The 19,613-nt window shown below is 37.5% G+C and overlaps 1 protein-coding gene across 1 annotated transcript in view; it reads right to left on the reverse strand.

Moving 5' to 3' along the window:
- The window catches only part of NCOA7 (nuclear receptor coactivator 7), a 144,150-nt gene that overhangs the window by 40,066 nt on the left and 84,471 nt on the right, over positions 1 to 19,613 (reverse strand). The window contains exons 5-10 of the mRNA XM_082856106.1: positions 18,569 to 18,676; positions 14,521 to 14,634; positions 13,839 to 13,964; positions 11,942 to 12,126; positions 6,782 to 7,827; positions 5,371 to 5,539 (exon numbers count right to left, since the gene is read on the reverse strand). Coding sequence (XP_082712232.1) covers positions 5,371 to 5,539; positions 6,782 to 7,827; positions 11,942 to 12,126; positions 13,839 to 13,964; positions 14,521 to 14,634; positions 18,569 to 18,676 — 1,748 coding nt within the window. The remainder of the gene's footprint in view (positions 1 to 5,370; positions 5,540 to 6,781; positions 7,828 to 11,941; positions 12,127 to 13,838; positions 13,965 to 14,520; positions 14,635 to 18,568; positions 18,677 to 19,613) is intronic.

Consider the following 19,613-nt stretch of genomic DNA (forward strand, 5'->3'; position numbering starts at 1 on the left):
CGTGTCCCCTGCATTGGCAGGCAGATTCTTAACCACTGCGCCACCAGAGAAGTCCTCTAGTCATGATTTTGATTTGCATTTCCCTGATGATTAGCGATTTGAGCATCTTTTCACATGCCTGTTGGCCATTTGTATGTCCTCTTTGGAAAAATGTCTATTCAGATCCTCTGCCCACTTTTTTTTTTTTTTGCGGTACGCGGGCCTCTCACTGTTGTGGCCTCTCCCATTGCGGAGCACAGGCCCAGACGCGCAGGCTCAGCGGCCATGGCTCACGGGCCCAGCCGCTCCACGGCATGCAGGATCCTCCCGGACCGGGGTACGAACCCGTGTCCCCTGCACCGGCAGGCGGACTCTCAACCACTGCGCCACCAGGGAAGCCCCTCTGCCCACTTTTTAACTGAAATTTTTTTTGATACTGAGTTGTATGAGTTCTTTATGTTTGAGTTCTTCATGTGTTTTGGATATTAATCCCTTATCAGACATATAATTTGCAAATATCTTCTCCCTTTCAGTAGGTTGCTTTTTCATTTTGTTGATCATTTCCTTCACTGTGCAAAACCTTTTTAGTCTGATGGAGTCCTATTTGTTTATTTTTGCTTCTGTTGCCCTTGCCCAAGGAGACATATCCAAAACAATACTGCTGAGACCGATGTCAAAGAGCTTATTGCCTATGTTTTCTTCAACGAGTTTTATGGTTTCGGGTCTTACATTTACATCTTTAATCTATTTTATTTTTGTATGTGGTGTAAGAAAGTGGTCCAGTTTTCCCAGCGCCATTTATTGAAGAGACTGTCTTTGCCCCCATATTCTTGCCTCCTCTTTTGTAAATTAATTGACCATAAAAATGTGGGCTTATTTTGGTGCTCTCCATTCTGTTCCATTGATCTATGTATGTTTGGTGCCAGTATCATACTGCTTTGATTACTATAGCTTTGTATTATAGTTTGAAATCAAGGAGTATGATGCCTCCAGCTTTGCTCTTCTTTCTCAAGATTGCTTTGATTATTTGTGGGGTTTTGTGGTACCATACAAATTTTAGGATTATTTGTTCTATCTCTATGAAAAACACCATTGGAATTTTGATAGGTATTGCATTGAACCTGTGGTATGGACATTTTAACAATATTATTCCAATCCATGAGCATGGGATAGCTTTCCATTTATTTGTGTCTTCCTTGATTTCTTTCGTCAGTGTCTTATAGTTTTCAGCATTTAGGTCTTTTACCTCCTTGGTTAAATTTATTCCTAGGCATTTTATTCTCTTTGACACAATTGTAATTGGAATTATTCTCTTAATTTCTTTCTGATAATTCATTATTAGCATACAGAAAGAACTGATTTTTGTATATTGATTTTTGTATTCTGAAACTTACTGACTCATTTATTAGTTCTAAGAGGTTTTTTTGTTGTTGTTGTTGGACTCTTTAGGGTTTTCTATATATGATATTGTGTTATCTACAAATAGTGACAGTTTTACTTCTTCCTTTCTGGATGACTTTTCTTTTTCTTGTCTGATTGCTGTAGTTAGGACTTCCAATACTATGTTGAATAAAAGTGGCAAGAGTGGGTATCCCTGCCTTGTTCCTGATCTTAGAGGAAAAACTTTTCAGCTGAAGTGAGTCTTTTGTATGCAGCATATAGACAGGTCTTGTTTTATCTACTCAGCCACCCTGTGTCTCATGATTGAAACATTTACTGCATTTATATTTAAGTGATTATTGATAGGTGTGTACTTATTGCCATTTGGTTCATTGTTTTCTGGTTGTTTTTGTAGTTCTTCTGTCCCTTTCTTCTTCTCTTGGTCTCTTCCCTTGTGGTTCAGTAATTTTCTTTAATGTTATGTTTGGGTTCCCTTCACTTTATTTGCTTGTATCTATTGTAGGTTTTTGTTTATGGTTACCATGAGGTTCATACATATTGACATGTGTATGTACATGTATATACATATATATACATATGCACACACACACATGTACATATACATGTGTGTATATATATATAGTTTATTTTAAGCTGATAGTCATGTAAGTTCAAACATATCCCAAAAGCACTACATTTTTACCACTTCCCTGCATGTATTATGTTTTATGACATCCTATTTTACCTTTTATTTTGTGTATACCTTAACCATTTATTGTAGTTATAGTTGATTTTACTCCTTTTGTCTTTTAACCTTCACAGAAGCTTTTTAAGTGGTTAATCCACTGCCTTTACTATATATTTGCTTTTATCAGTAAGATTTTTTTCTTTCATATATATTTTTATTTCTAGTTATGGTCTTATCTTTTCCATTTAAAGAAGACCTTTTAACACTTCTTGTAAGACCTGTTAGTTCAGTAGTGATGAGCTCCTTTAGTTTTTGCTTGTTTGCTCTGTATCTCTCCTTCAATTCTGAATGATAAACTTGCCAGGTAGAGTATTCTTGATTTTAAGTATATTTCCTTTCTACACTTTAAATATATCCTGCCGCACACTGTGGCGTGCAAAGTTTCTGTTGAAAAATCAGCTAATATCTTATGGGGCTTCCCTTGTATGTGACTAGTTGTTTTTCTCTTGTTGTCTTCAAAATTCTCTTTAACTTTTGCCTTGTTAATTATGTCTTGGTATGTATCTCTTTGGGTTCATCTTGTTCGGGACTCTCTGTGATTCCTGGACTTGGATGTCTGTTTCTTTCCCCAGGTTAGGAAAGTTTTCAGCCATTATTTCTTCAGAAAAGTTTTCTGCCCCTTTCTCTCTTCTTTTTCTGGGACCCCTATTATGCAAATGTTAGTGCATTTGATATTGTCCCAGAGGTCCCTTAAACTACCTGCATTTAAAGTTTTTTCTTTTTGCTGTTCTTATTGGATAATTTCCACTATATTATGTCTTCCAGATCACTGATCCATTCTCTGTATCATCTAATCTGCTGTTGATTAGGAACAATAGAGAGGAATAGTGAAACATGTTTGTGAACTTATGTCAACAGGAAATCATTAAGGAGCTGCGGTGCCTTGCATGAGCCAAAGAGACCTGCCCATGAGAGTACACTGTCACACAGAAGGTCTATGAGAGCATCTTATGACCTAGAAAGAAAGCCACTGCTAGGGCGACTTCACTCTGCTGCTGAAACTCCAATGATATGAAGACCCATTAAATAGAAAGGCAAGAAGAAATGCTCAGTTTGATGTAGCAAGGGAATCCAGAAATTATCATCAGAGTGAGAAAAGCACTGCACGCCACTTCCTAGCTCCTTAAGGACTTTGTTGACCTTAAAGTCCTGAAGAATTTCATAAATTGGAAATAAAAATGAACTTTTATTTCTTGTGCACTTGGAGTTCTGGGTGGGAGCTAACGATAGAATTTCTTCTTCTTTCCCTATCTTAAACTAAAATGTAGCTTTTCTTAAGGGTAGGTAGAGATGGAAATACATAAAGGAACAACAGAAAAAAAATTCCTAACATCTATACAAAAAATCATTAACATAGTGAGATAATGTCTCCCAGAAAAATCTTTGGTTAATTAATGATTAGCTTAAGAAAGAAAACTAAGAATGTCAGGTTATTTGTTAGCCAAAGACAAATAAATCATGGACACTATAAAACACAATGTAATAGAATTCAACAAGTGACCTACTTTAAAAAGCTCACAAAAACCACCTCTGTATGAGGTCAAAGAGAAGTACTGTTTCAGCATTACAGACTTATTCTGGGTTAAAGAATGACAGTAAAATAACTACATGTGTGAGACTGCAAAAAATTTACTCTAGAAGATTCCTTGGTATGCACAAGTCTCACTAAAGATAATAAAATTGAAAAATCCTAATGTCCTTATATTATAAACAGTACATTTCTCCAGAGAAAAAAACATATGATAGGTAGTTTTCCTGACGGATGAGGAATCCACATAACCTAAACGTGGCTGAAAGTTTCAGTGCTTTGTTTTCCCCACCTTTAAAATCAGTTTATCCATCTATGACATCTGATTCTAGAACACTGATTTTAATAGGATTTCAGAAATTTATTATTTAAAAATATTTCAACAGAAGAAATGTGAAAGACACATATTTTCTTTGTATCTCCTCAGTGTCCCTAGTTTAAAGTTTCGTGGAGATAGCATTGGGGCTGCAAGCACAGGACAGGAGTGTATTTTGTAAATAGGAAACAGATTATGTTTAACGTCTATGTAAACATGGGTCTGTGTCCAAGCCAGAAAAAATGTTAACAAATTTGTTCATTAAAATCCTATTAATTATCTTCACATTAAACTATGATTTATTAAAATCAGGCAACTCGATGAGAATTATCATTCTGGGTACTAATCAGCCAGAAGGTGTGCTCGTGCTTGAAATTTAATTTTGCTTTATTAAAAATTCATGCTTTGGAGTTCCCTTGTGGTCCAGTGGTTAAGACTCAGTGCTTTCACTGCTGTGGGCCCGGGTTCAATCCCTGGTTGAGGAACTAAGATCCCACAAGCCACACAGTGCAGCCAAATAAATAAATGAAATGACCTCTTCACTACTGAGATATCAGGGGGAAGTTCATTTAAAAAAAAAAAATTCATGCTTATGGAAGCTCAGTGAGTATTTGTTCTTGGTAGGTATGTTAGCCAAAAAGTATGCCTTGATGACTAGTTAGGAGAAGGAAAAATGTGTGGATTTAACAATTTTGAAAACTAATTGCAAGGCCTTTGTAAAGAAAGTATATTTTATTCTATTACACACAAAAGAAAAATAATTTTTTCTAAAAATAATATTTCCTAAATATTTCTATTATAAAGATGTCTTCAGTGACCTGCTGCTGAAGAATGTCTATGTCACTATCCCTGCTATCCTAGACTGTCACATCACCAATAAATTTTCTTCTTTGGCAATTTAAAAACACAAATCTCTTTAGAGGTATATAGCCCCTCGAGCGTACCCAGGTGATCTCATGTTACACTTCTCACGCTGCTGAGTCACAGATACTTTTCTCCATAAGGCGAAAGCAATCTTTAGTCCCCCCAGAATAACAGGCGCTTTAAAATTACAATCATGCCTCTCTATTGCACTTGGGGTTTGGATCTGCTCCATCATATTCCTTTATTCCCAACAGAATAGCAATTGTAATTACTGGCACTTTAGAATATCTCAATCTTCCTTCATTTAAAATTCAACTGGGTAGAAAGTTTTGAAAGTGGTTCGGCACATAGTACCTAGGATGATCTCAAATTTGCTATATTGAAAACACCCTTTAGCAGAAAGCTACTGAAATAATATCCTTCTAGAAATTCTAAAATGTACAATTAAGAAAAACCTATTATTCAAGAATAAAATTATTTCAAGATTAAATTAAAAATCAAGATGCAATTAGAATCTACTTGACCAACAGATTTCCCATTCTAGCTCACACTCACCTCTCCCGAGGAACAGCAAACCAGTACTCTGGTTGCTTTCTTCGTTTGCCATACTGCTGGACCATGGCTGCAGTGTGAGTGGCAAAGGACTTTCTCATTGGTTTTCCCACTTTAATGCACAGAAACATGGGTGGAGTCTTGCTTTTCTCTTCTTTTGAAGGAAGTATATCTGAATCACACATGAAAAAAATTTCCTCATTATTGACGATATTGGTGATAGTTGGCATAAACATCATACAACATCGTCATATTAGGACTAATTAAATTTTTCAGATCTTCTTTAGCACAAAAGGAAAAAGCTTTGGATGTTTCAGGTTTATCTACACCACATGAGATGCTACAAACTAGGAATAAGGATAAAAACCAACACACAAAACAGCAAAGGGTGGAAAATTGTAACAACCCACAAGAATACATATTAATGAACGGTACTGAGGACCAACCATACCATAACGCAATTCAGTTTAGAACTGAAATACCTTCAAAAACCTTTTAAAACTCCTTTAGATTTAGAAATTCAAAGTGAAAAAGGAAAGTTACCTGAAAGATGTAAAAAAGTGAACTACTTTTGAAATAGAATTCTATGTCATAGTTTAATGTTCAAAATAGATAGCATATATTGCTAATTTTTCCCAATTACAGTTGAGCCCTGAACAAAACAGGGTTTAGAGGCACTGACACCTGTGCAGTTAAAAATCTGTGTATAACTTCAGACTTGGCCCTCCATGGATTCAACCAACCATGGATGGCGTAGTACTGTATTTCGTATTTATTGAAAAAAATCTGTGTATAAGTGGACCTACGCAGTTCAAAACCTTCTAATGTAAAGATATATACCCTATTGAGAAAATACTGTTCTCAAATAATTATACTACTTTTGCTATTGCATGTACAAGTTTTAGGAAGGCAGCTATACAGGCATACCTTGGAGATATTTGTGGGTTTGGTTCCATCACAATAAAGTGAATATCGCAATCTAGTAAGTAACACAAATTTTTTGGTTTCCCAGTGCATATAAAAGTTATGTTTATACTATACTGTAGTCTGTTAAGTGTGCAATAGCATTATGTCTAAAAAAGTACATCTTAAAGAATCCCTTATTGCTAAAAAATGCCAACCATCATCTGAGCCTTCAGTGAGCTATAGCAGTAATATCAAAGATCACTGATCACAGATCACCATAATAATGAAATGAAGTCTGAAATCTTGCAAGAATTACCAAAATGTGACACAGAGACATGAAGTGGGCAAATACTGTTGGAAACAAGGTGCCCATAGACTTGCTTGACACAGGGTTGCCACAATCTTCAATTTGTAAAGAAAAAAAGAAAAAGAAATGCAATATCTGTGAAGCACAATAAAACAAGATATGCCTATACAACAGAATATAAAGAAATTACAAATGGCTTACCTTCAATGGGTACCTGAATTCTCTTTAATAGCCATAACTGAATTTCAGATTTATTATCCATTTGTGCACCCTGGCAGCTGTTGTCCAGAGTAGGTTCCAAAGAGGAGTCTGGATCCACTTTATTCATATTTTCTTCTGTAGAAGAGCCTAGTTGCAATGGAAGGGGTGCCCTCTCTTTCACCCAGGCTTTATCTGGCTGTTCATTGCCCTCAATTGGGGGATCACCTGCCTGGGGAAAAGAACTACTAAGAGTGATGTCTATTCCCACTGGCTCAATACTTTTGCCATCACTTAATTCTGCCTTCTGCAAGTTATCAGGTAACTGTGTCCCTTCTTTGTTCTTATTAAGGTAATATTCAATGAGTTTAACTTTATCTAGATCTTCATGTATGTTCAATGTGTTTTCCACCCGGCTTTCTGGGGAACCAGACTGCTTGTCCACCTCTGGCATTATATCTTGCTTCTCACAGGTTTCTAAATCTAGGGTCCCCTTCAATTCAGCATCACACTCTGTTTCTGAAAAGTTCAGGGCTGACTGCACCTGCATTTCCGTAGTAGAACTGATTATTTGTGATTTAGTCTTCCTTAGCTCCGCTGGGTCAAGAGAAAGGCACTCCTTTGAGGTGTCTCTTTTGTCCATTCCACTATCATTTTGAGAAGAAAGTTCTTCCAAGTCAACGAAGTCGTCTTCTTCTCCTAAGAGAGAATTTTCTTTGGCTATAGATTCAAACGCAGCCTGAGTGTCAGAAAGTTCCTTGCTGACTTTAGCTACTGTGGCAGACCGTTTGATTGCCTCTGCAGAGAATTCCAGTTTCTTTAACTTGTCTGACACAGAGCTGTCTGAGGGTTTCTTTTCTGTGTGTTCTGTTGACTTCTCCAAAGGTCTTGTTGATTTGGAATCTGAAGTGATGGTTCTCTCTCCATTCTGCTGCCGTTTTTCTTTGTTGAGAGATTTGAACTTACTGAATGGGTTGATATCCTTTTCTGAAGCCAGGTCTTCCCATTCTCCAGGCCTGTACAGAGGACAAAGATCCTGAGGTAGGTCACTGTGGGGGGAAAAATGGTGGGTGCACATGGAATGTTAAAAACAAAAACCAAAACAAAATGGATGAAAGGCAAAAACCAAAACAAAACCCAGCCAAAAACCAAAACATAAATACACTACAACTTAAATTTACGTTTAAAGGACTTTAAAATAAGGAAATGAAATCCAGAAATCGACTTCAAAATGAAAAATAAAATCAACTATAAAAAGTGGCAAAATAAAGAACCATGAGAGTTGCTCGCATATCCTATTAGAAGCAAATGAATGGTATTTGAGGTCATTTATGAACATGGAGATGTCACCCACCAGATTTTTAATGATGAAATAATGTTTCTGATTTTCATGAAGGACAAAGGAGAGGGACTGTTTCAGTACTATGACTAAAATTCCTTAGATATTCAAGGCTTTTCCTTTTTTATAAAATAGTACATAAACCAACTACATTAATTCTGAATGGCTCATTGACTGAGTAGCTACTCATTTAACTGCTCTATAAAATGACTGACACTGAACCATAATTTTGGAAGATCTGATGCTTCCAATAAAAGACATCCTTCTACTCCTGAAGGAGATGCAAGAGGATGATTTCCACTATTATTGTGGATATATAGCACCTGCTCCATTTTACAGTTTAAAATTTTATAGTTACCTGGGACACAGTCAATTGTTTTTCCTTAATAACAGATGCTTTACTAAGCAGATTTGAGGTTTTATCAGTTACTCATTGCCATAAAGTAAAATTGATATTGTAATAAAATGAAAGAGTTAAGAAATTTATACTAATTATTATAAGTAAGAGCTCATTCAATTTACTTTTCTATAAAATTTTGAACTGGGACACAGTTAATTGTTCTTCCTTAATAACAGATGCTCTACTACCCAGATTTGATTTACACAGAAAACATTGATTAAACATGCTCTCCAAAGTGTAAAATAAATTGTCAAGAAACACTTTTTTAAATCTGTATTTCCGCTTACCCTAGTGTCGATAGTGGGTTAAAACACAGAGGTATAAAAACCCTATTTAAAAATAATATTTTTGGATTTCAGAAATAAATTTTCTAAAAAGGCTAGATCATATTCAGGTAATACTTTATTCTTCTTGCTTTGAAATAATTATGACAATACTCAACAAAGTGCCAGGAAGTTCAAGTTACTGAACTTGAACTGTCTCCCCAAAGTTACCGAATAAATCACTTGCATGGAACACCCATGCTTTTTCCAATACAAAATAAAAGCCTATGTAATTGTCAGCCTCTGACAAATGCTTTAAAAAGCCTCTAATTCATAATTCATTACAATTCAATAATCATTCATCGAGCCCCTAAACACCACATGCTAAAAGACAATTGTGACAGTATCTCTGTTCTTCAGGAACCTGCACATACAAAAGTGTTCTGCTCAACGTGAGCATCTCAGGAGATGTTAAAGATGCTTCAATCTTAGAGTCAAATAAGTTAGTGTAATGTAGTATAATTTCCATTTTCAGACCCAAAATTTAATTTGGCATATTAAAGGCCAAAGTAAGTCCTGTAAGAAAGAAGCCCAGCTTTTCACATACTTAACTAGCAAATTAATAAGCAAAACCATCTTCCATGAACACCTAAGCCCCTTCCTCATCTCTTCCTTCTCTAGCTAGCTTGACCCCCACAAAGAATGCATTTGACTGCACTCTAATCAGCCTCCTATATTACCTTCTTGTCTATCCCTCCCTTCTTGTTCTACCTAATCCAAGCCGGGATTAATTCAGCCATCTCTTTTTCTGCATCGCAACTGTCAAGCTCTGCTGGGGCAAAGTACATAGTGGTGTCAACTCGCTCTGCTGTTAATTAATGTTTTCTAGACTCAGCCAGAGACCTAGTAATGACCAATAATCCTTTCGGTTGTTCTGTTCCTAGTCTCCGTGGCAGCTGGAGTTACAAAATGTCTTACACAAAATATATAAAGCCTGAAGGTGAGGATGGAGAGATTTTACACACGCACATACACACACACACACACACACACACACTCTCTCTCTTTTAAAAACTATTTGCACGTGGCAGCTAGATAATTTGCACTTCTTGTTTTACCATACAACTTTAAATAATGAAATTTAAACTACTTTAAACAATTGATGGAATTCTGAGGTCAATACCAAGTTCATTTCACACTGATTCCACTACCACATTCTATTTTGCTCATTGGTGCACATACTGTTCATTAGCCTAAGAAGTCTTTATATACCTGCATCCACGGTAGCAATCACTGTACAATTCTGAAATAATTTCAACACATTAGGAGCCAATTCTCAACTCCTCTCTCTCCCCCCATCTACAGCATTAGGCCCGGATCATGAAACACAATCTCACATTGAGAGAAATCTTTCTGTAAGAATGTACCTTCCCTATTATTAAAAGAATACGTAACATCCTAAGCTGAAGATGTGTAACAGTATTACTCCACTGAAGCCATCATTGGGCAAGAAATGTCCCTATCTGCCTGTGCATCCACTTCCAAACTTAACTGTATCTTTACCTACTCTTATCTTCTTTCCTCTTGTCACCTCATGTTCACACTTTCTTCCCCAAAGTGACTCTTTCACTCCCTCTCCTCCTTCTCATCTAAGATTCCAAGGTAGCTGGACACTCCTTCACATGGTTCTCATGGAATGCCGTGTGCACGTCTGTATCTACAGTGTTGTTCAATTACCACTTCTCTCCACCTGTCGCACCCAGTAAACTGCAGGACAGGGGCCGTGACCCACTTATCTTCATATCCTTGCCACACAAGAGGTGCGCACTAAGATGCATCAGAAGCCTCATACTGCGTGAATAAAAGATTCCCACAGAACAATGATTAGAGCTTCAGATATGAACTGAAGGTTCAAATAAACAGCCTATACTTATTAGGTACCAGGTACCAGGCTATTTTCTAAGAGTTTTGGTATATCAATGCTTTTAGATCTTGTAACAGCTCTGCAAGCAGAAGAATACTATTAATTCCATTTTACAGATGAGAAAACCGAGGCTCAAGATTCAGTCACTCGTGAAGGTCATGGAGCCATAAGTGGCAGAGCCAGGGAAACCCAGGCATCATCCTGCAGGACTGCCTGGTCTGCTACACTGCCTCCTAAACCTCTAGGCACTTCTGCCAGAACTTGGAAACTACCCAGTGACCATGCTCCAGTGGTTCCTTCAGTGGCTGGGCATGTAAGGGTCTAGTGGATCAGATGCTAAGGACTGTAGAAGTCCAGGGGAACCTGCTGGCATAAACCCCTAGGGATGCTGTGTCTGGGTTAGTTCCCTAGTTACCTTCCCTTCTTTTCCTGAGCCCAAGGGGCTAGCTTCCCTTTGTTCTGTTGGACCCACTGCTTTGCCTTTACCTTGCTATCACTGAGAGTTTCTAAAGTGTTTTACTGCTAGCACATATATAGTATACAGAAATAGGCACACTGACAAAATGACAGAAAGAGTCAGCTTATCCCTACAAGTGAATCGATTCTGAGTTTTCTTAAACCCTTTCTTCATGGGGAGCTTCTTTAAATCAAAAAACTCAGTTTTACAAGGCAAAAGTAATCAGGACTAAAGTAATATCCATCTACATTTAAGAGACAAAACAAACTACTATTACAGCCTTTGCACACCACTTAAGGTATTCTGGTTACAGGGGCAGTGCCTCTGCATGTCCACGCAAATCTCTCTCCACACAGGATTAAGGAAACACACGAGCTGGGAAGATACCTATCCTAGAATTTGAATGAGGAAGAACGTAACTCTGTTTACCAATTAAACCAAAGAGAAAATACTATTCTCTTATCGATAATCAGACAAATTCTTTCAGAGAAACTTCATTTATTCTTTCATAAATTAAGAACATGCATTGCTCTTCAGAAAAATAAGCCAAAGAAATACCATTATTACGTGATTTTTTGATTTGAATGTTTCACTCTTCCTTATTGACCTTATCATTTCCATTTCCTCTCCTTTTTCTATTTTTTAAAATTTAGTGCACAAATATTCTACCTTCAAATTCACCTCTACACAATCTCTCACTCCTGCCAATGCCCTCACTTTTTAATTGCATTTAATTCTCCCAAAACTCCTTTTTCTGGTAAACAAAGAAAGATCTCTTACGATGGCAAGGCATCTTTGATCTTCATGTGGGAGATGTCATTGTAGAGCGCGATGGAAACAACCTCTTCCATGGGGCAAATGAGGCCGTACTCCTCACACCCATTTTCAATGACCAGGGGATCGGACTTATGAGGGTCAAACATGATATTGTTAGGAGTAACGATCATGACACCTCCGACCACACCCTGAAGAAAAAGACAGTACAGAGTTGCTACAGGCAAGATGCAACCACCCTAGCAGCTTTAATGAACTTATGTTGCCATTCCATTGACCTTCTGAACCATGGTATCCTGCAGGGCAATTGCATCCCCTCTACAAGGGCTGGAAAAAACAGGCTGATGAAATACAACGTTGGGTGCGGTGTGCTGAGCAGAGAAACAGGCTTGCCTCGCTGTGGCAATCAGCTGAGCCTGGTTCTAGCATGGCTGCTGCAATAGTACAATTGTGGTAGGATCTTGGGTTTCACATGTATGTCTCAGATTCGCCAACGCCCTGTCTGTAAAATGAGAAGGGCTGTCCCAGGTACCTTCCAAATTGAGAACTGGGTACTCTACAATCCACTCAGCACATATTCACTACCTGTCCAGCAAGTGCCCGGTACTGTGCTAAGGGAGCGGCTGCACTTCTAATATTTTGCTCTAAGATGCTTAGAAAGCCCACATTCAGCAAAATCTGACACAAATAGGAGTATGAAATTTTTGCAGACAAAAGTGAATATATCCAAACTACGGAAACCGAAAGCAAAGAACAGTAGCTTGGTGGGTACTTAAAGTCTGAAACTTGGTCAGTTTATATGGTAGACCCTGTTGGCCACAGGGATGTTATCAACCAGGGACAGCAGGATATAAATAACTCCCTTTAGGTAAGTTATTTTTTTTATTTATTTATTTTTGCGGTACACGGGCCTCTCACTGTTGTGGCCTCTCCCGTTGCGGAGCACAGGCTCCGGACGCGCAGGCTCAGTGGCCATGGCTCACGGGCCCAACAGCTCCGCGGCATGTGGGATCTTCCCGGAGCGGGGCACAAACCCGTGTCCCCTGCATCGGCAGACGGACTCTCAACCACTGCGCCACCAGGGAAACCCTAGGTAAGTTATTTATTTTGATACTCTTAATGAGTTTAGTGATCACCTTGGCAAAAAGTTTTGCCTTTCAGCACTACTTAGTCTTGGTTGCAAAAGTTTCAAGTGCATATCAATAATGTATTTTCCTATCATTTGAACCTGGCATGAAGTCTCTACTATGAGCACAGGAATTCGCTTTATATCAATATTACCCCTTCTTCAGAGGCTCACAAAATGTCAGATTTGTTCTTTAGACAAAACACCAACAACCAAAAAACTGAAACCACGATGTAACAGACATTTTTCATACCAGAATTTCTAGCGGCAAACAGGTCGAGAACTTAACCATTTTCCAGGTTAGCTGTTTAGCTCTTCACATGAATTTTCTTTTAATTAACATACCCTATGAGTTAAATTTTATTATTGTTCCCACTTTATAGATGAGGAAAAATGGAAGCTTAAGAAATTCAAATACTTTGCCCATCGTCTCAGAGCTAGTGGTGGTAGAGTTGGAATTTAAGTTCAGTGAGCCCGACTCCAGCATTTGCTCTTAAACACATTCTGTACTGTCTCTCTAACAATTTATGGGCTAAGAACTGAAATATAAGTAATGAACCCAAGGTCACAAAGAATCGCATTTCAACGTGATGACTGTTATTCCCTCAGTAAGTCAAATGTCAGGCATCCAAGAGGGGAAAACTAATGGACAGTTGTGAAATCTTAAAGCTGAAACTTCAGCTAAGATATTTTAAAATAGCCTGCCTTCAGTCTTTTGGAACTAGTTTAGTTTTCCACAGACTCCAAGAAAAGGAAAAAAATGGCATAGCCATATACCTTTCCATCGGTGAAGTAGCGACAATTCATTTTTAAGAATTTTACCACGCCTGGCTCGTCCTCTTCAGAAGTGGATGACAAGACTCTCTCAATGGGTTTTAAGGCCTTTCTTGCTAAGTCAGCATCCTTTAGAAAGCAAAATTTTCCAAAATCAAATAGAAGCACTTTTTCAAAAGATTATTCATTTATTTGAATCAAGCCATCAACGTTCCCTGTAAGTAACCTGTTCCTATTTAACGTGAACATAAAAAAAGGCATATGTCTTTCAACCTTCAAAAATATCACCCAAATCAAACTAAGATTTTTAAAAAGCACATATGTATGAACCCATAAAAATGCCTCACCAAGTGTCTTTAGAAAATACCTTAAATGAAAGAATTTATATTGGACTCATGGTTCAAATTCTTTAGAAAAAGGAGTAAAGTAGTACAAATAAATTATTGGTCTCATTGAGAGTTTAACTTCATACTTCTACATAAATAAGACATGCATTTCTGCCTTTGAGACCTTAAATGTGAACAGGTTTCTTCTCTCAACTAATGACAAACTACTTAACCCCACCTCTTTGTCGAGGGAGGAGAGTTTCAGATGAACTCTTGTGAAAAATAACATGTAGAATTCTGCAATAACTCAAAACCATTGCTGAGAAATATGAACTTCAATGCATGAATGAAATACATACAGGCAGTTTATCATATTCTGCATCTGATGATGAAGGAGAGACAGTAGCACCAGGACTGGATGATGATAACCTTAAGGTACTGGAAGGAAAGTTGGCATCTGGCACAAAAAGAACCTGAGAATGGGGAAGACAAGCTAGGTGAGTCCCAGGAATTGGGCAAACCACAAGGCAGTGTTTAGAGCAATTACTCTCTGTACAGTATCAGGCTGGGTGTGTGACTAAGACCTAGTTGGCTGTCACAGAACTCATGAGCTACTTGGGGCCTTCCAGACTAATCCATGAAACTATACTCAGCAATATGAATGTGTGCAGATGTGTGCAGTGCAAAGGGTACTGAACACACTGCAGGAGCTCACAGAGGGGAGAGGAAAGTGGGGGAGTATTCTGCAAAGGCCATATGAAGCAGGTGGGTCCAAGTGAAGCTTTGGACAATACATAGGATTTGGATAGGGAGGGAAGAGCCTTCCAGGGCAAGGTACTAACAGTACAAGGGAAGAGAGGAGAGAGTCACATGGCGTGCTTCTAAACATAATTCCTGTGTCAGGAAGAAATGGGACACATCTAGGCTTTCTAAGCAGGCCCTGAGTGCTAACGCAGTAAGGTCCTTATATGATAAACTGTACAAGATAGTATCAATGTACAAGATAGTATCAATAATCAATACTTTCTCTTCCATCACTGTTTAGGTTATCTAAAAAATAAAATAAAATAAAATCCCCTAAATTGTACTAAATAGCTTCCTTCTGTAAAATATTCTGGCTCCCGAAATGTTATTGTGATTCTGTTATTCAACACTTTTTTCACGAGACATGGCTACATTCTGGCATTATATCAAAAACAGTCTTAAAATGACCTCTAATGTTATAAAACATAATTCAGAGCAAATCATGTAACAGCTGTTTAACACTGTTATTCACTCTTTTCCATCCTTCCAGTCATCTCTCTATTTTAACTTTAGTTATTTTAAATCTCTCTTCAATCCAGAAAAAATGAGGCAACAACAAAAGACACATTAAGATAAAGGTGGGAAAATCACCATCAAGGAGAAATAAGATGAGGACTGATTATACTGAAACTGTGCTCCAAAATTACCAAACATTCATTGAGAAGTGGGCCATAAAACTGCTCTAAGTTTCCAAATAACCAATGCAAAGAGATAGACATCATGAGTTAACAGAATTCAATGTTCATAAAATAAAAACAAACCAGTTTCTTAGAAGTACAAGTATTCTCCCATGAAGTCTCATTAAAAAAAAAAAGTGTCTCACAGTGAACTCTTTGTCCTTGATGACACATTGACAGTAAATACAATAAACAGTTTGGAGGACTGTTCTTTATAACAATTTCAAAATGGGTCAATGGAAAATGTCAGAAGCTTGGAGTTCCATAAAAGCAATTTACAGAAGGCTACAGCTCTTATGTATCATATGTATCTAGGCTAGAGGGATGGATAGATGTCATTTCTTCCAAACAATTCTCCATTCATATATTTTTTTGCACCTGAGCTCTTGACAGGCATTAGGCAACATAGAGTGAGATTCTATTGTCTGACACTCTAAATGTCAAATCAAAGGGATAATTCCTATGCATAAACAGTTCACTGCACTGTAGACAGAAGTAACAGTTGAACACAGGGAAGCTCAGTCAGAATACGTCTTACTTCAACATGGAAGTGAGTCTGGATCACTCTTCTCAATTCCTTATCTTTGCCAGAAAAATCATGAGTGGAGCTAGATGCTGGGACAACTAACAGCACATAACTGTTTAGTTATATGAGGGTTACACAGCACAGTAAAGGCTAGAAGGGACATCCGAGATAATGCAGCCCAACCCCTCATATTTCAGAGATAAGGAAACCAGGGTCAAAAAAGGAAGTGACTTACCCAAGTCAAACAGTTACTAAAGGGTCAAAGGAAATGAAGCTTTGGGGCACCTATTTCTATATTTTTACCCTTAACTAGGCATATTAAAACAGTTCCTATACCTCCTGTTAGCTACTGGACCTTAATCCCGTTCACTTAGTAAACGAATAAGGAATCACCCTAAATTATTTTACTAAGTCCCAGTGACTACAGTCTTCAGCCTTGAATTAGTAAGCCTAGGTTCACTGCTATGGGTCAGTTACACATTATGCAGCAATACCCCAGATTAGAAGAAACCCAATAAAAGGGCCTGAAATCTAATTTCCCCAGAGATAAAAATTTATTAATTTTTAAAAAGTTTTAACTCATATTTCCCCTCAATTACCTGGTATCAGCAATATAGTAATATCTCCTTTTGACAAGGACATAAATACCAAAAGCATGATAGTACAAACTGGTCAATTTATGGTCTGTTGGTTTCATTTGCTGCCCGTGAAAGAAATGCAAAGAATACCACCATTGCCTGAATGAAGTTATACTTAGAAGAAGCAGTATACATCCTGAATAAAAATGTCACTCTAACGTAGAGATGCAGGAACATGGTCTCGTAAGTCAATAATGGAACCGGAATGTGCTCATGGCAACCAAGTAGTTCTATAGATGGGACTGGAAACTTGGCCTCAACAAGGATCTGCCTATGGCTGGGCCATTTACATTTATTGGCTAAGTGTAGATTTCAAGTAGAAAGATAAGAATACCTTATGCAGAAGGTATTTTAAAAATTGCTGGATTAACCGAGAATGGCAAAATTATATGACATGTCAATTTTATTTAGTTTAACAAAGTACTAAAAGCCTGGGAAAAAATGTGTGGCTTTTTTTTTAATTGAAATATCACTGATTTATAGTATTGCGTTAGTTTCAGGTGTACAGCAAAGTGATTCAGTTATATATATATTTTTCAGATTATATTCCACTATAGATTATTTCGAGATATTGAATATAGTTCCCTGTGCTATACGGTAAATCCTTGCCGCTTATCTATTTTATGTATAGTCGTTTGTATCTGTTAATCCCACACTCCTAATTTGTCTCTCTCTCTTTCCCTTTCTCCTTTGGTAACCATAAGTTTGTTTTCTACATCTGTTAGTCTATTTCTGTTTTGTATATAGACTCATTTGCATTATGTTTTAGATTTCATGTGTAGTGATATCATATAGTATTTGTCTTCCTCTGTCTTATTTCACCAAGTATAATATTCTCTAGGTCCATCCATGTTGCCACTAATGGCAATATTTCATTCTTCTTTATGGCTGAGTAATATTCCACTGTGTGTATGGGCACTTGGGTTGTTGTTTCCATGTCTTGGCTATTGTAAATAGTGCTGCTATGAACACTGGTGCATGTATCTTTCTGAATTAGAGTTTTTGTTTTTTCTGGATATATACCCAGGGGAAGGACTGCTGGATTATACAGTAGCTCTGTTTTTTAAGGAACCTCCATACTGTTCTTCATAGTGGCTGCACCAATTTACATTCCCACCAAACAGTGTAGGAGGGTTCCCTTTTCTCCACACCCTCTCCAGCATTTATTATTGTAGACTTCTCAATGACAGCCATTCTGACCGGTGTGAGGTGATACCTCATTGCTGTTTTGATCCGCATTTCTCTAATAATTAGCAATGTTGAGCATCTTTTTGTGTGTCTGTAGGCTTTTCTTGATGGTCCTGCTGAATGTCTCCACCTTTGGCTGGATTGACTTCTTTTGTCATGGTATCAAATCAAGACCAAAATGACAAAAATTTTGCCTAATTTAAAACAAAACAATGACCACAATGGACCCCAGGAGTGGACTAAACTGAAACTTGCAATTCTAAATTAAATATTCTAAGAATATCTGTATGAAATTCTACAGGGAAAAAAGTTACATTAATTTAACTTCTCTTGATGGAAACATCTATAACACAAATGATAGTTTGCCAACTGTGTTAATCATTTGCAAAGCATTCATCTCTGAACAGTTCATAAGTACCAGGATGCTTTCAGAAGTCTTGGATCTAAATGGAAGACTGAACCAATGCACATTATCATTGATGATAATCCTGTGACACTAAGAGTGAGTCATTAAAAATGGCAACAAAAATAAATGCAAAATTTCTAAAGTAAAATTCAACAAGAAGATCATTACCTGGCCTGGAACAATAGTATGTGTGAAAAGCTTATTCAGTTCCACTAGTTTATTGGGAGTGATGTTAAATTTCAGTGCTATGGAGTTTAGGGTGTCCTGGCTTCCAGCCTAGAATAATCAAACAAACAAGATTCAATACACAAAGCAAAAAGCAAACAAAACCTTCCTCTTGATAGTCAACATTAATCTATTTGTGATATGAGTGAATAAAAATGTAACACATACATCCAAATGTATTATGAAAAAAGCGAATACATTCTCAATTCTTAAAAGAAGTCTTAGATATTATTCATTTCTGGACTCCCTTATCTTCAAATTTCACTGTCCACTAACAGATTTCTAAACTTACTCTGGCACAACTTAGGTGTATGGAGTAGAGGGCGCGTGAGGTATAATATAAAGCTAAGAAGAAAAGAAAAATTACAGACAGTACCACTCCTAGGCCTAATAGGACTACTTTTTCTCTTTGCATTTTTCTGTCTGTCTATTTGCCTGTTTCTTTACTGCACTTTAGGCTCCTGGATTGTGGCCTGTTAATGGCCTTTTTCCCCACAGTGCCTGACACATAGAAGGCACTTAAATATTTGATGAATGAAGAAAGTGAAAGGCAGGGAAATCTAAAAGAACTTCGGATTAGCTACAAAAATTGTTCACTGACATTAAAAATGACGATTTCCCATGGTCAGCCAAATTAGCGTTATTCTCTAAATCTAAACTTGTGATATGTCTCAGGTGTACATATTTATTTCCTTCTCTAATAGAAGGGGAACAGGAATAAAAAGGGCAGTAAGAAGATGTGAAACTTCAGTGAAAAAGCTCCACCCAAAAAGAAGTCTGCTGCCTCTGGTAAGGTCAATATCCCAGGACAGACTCCCTGTCCAGGGTCACTGGATGGAACTTGTTAGCGGGAGGTCATTCTGGCGAGTGTCACTGAGAAGTTCCCAACTACAGCCCTGGGTCAACACTGGTGGCTGACCCTGTAAACAGAACTGGCTCCACCAGAGGAGCCTTGAATTATAGGTGGAAATTTGAGGTGGCTGCAGGA

Source organism: Leucopleurus acutus, assembly GCF_964270905.1.
Source record: "Leucopleurus acutus genome assembly, chromosome: 15".
NCBI lineage: Eukaryota > Metazoa > Chordata > Mammalia > Artiodactyla > Delphinidae > Leucopleurus > Leucopleurus acutus.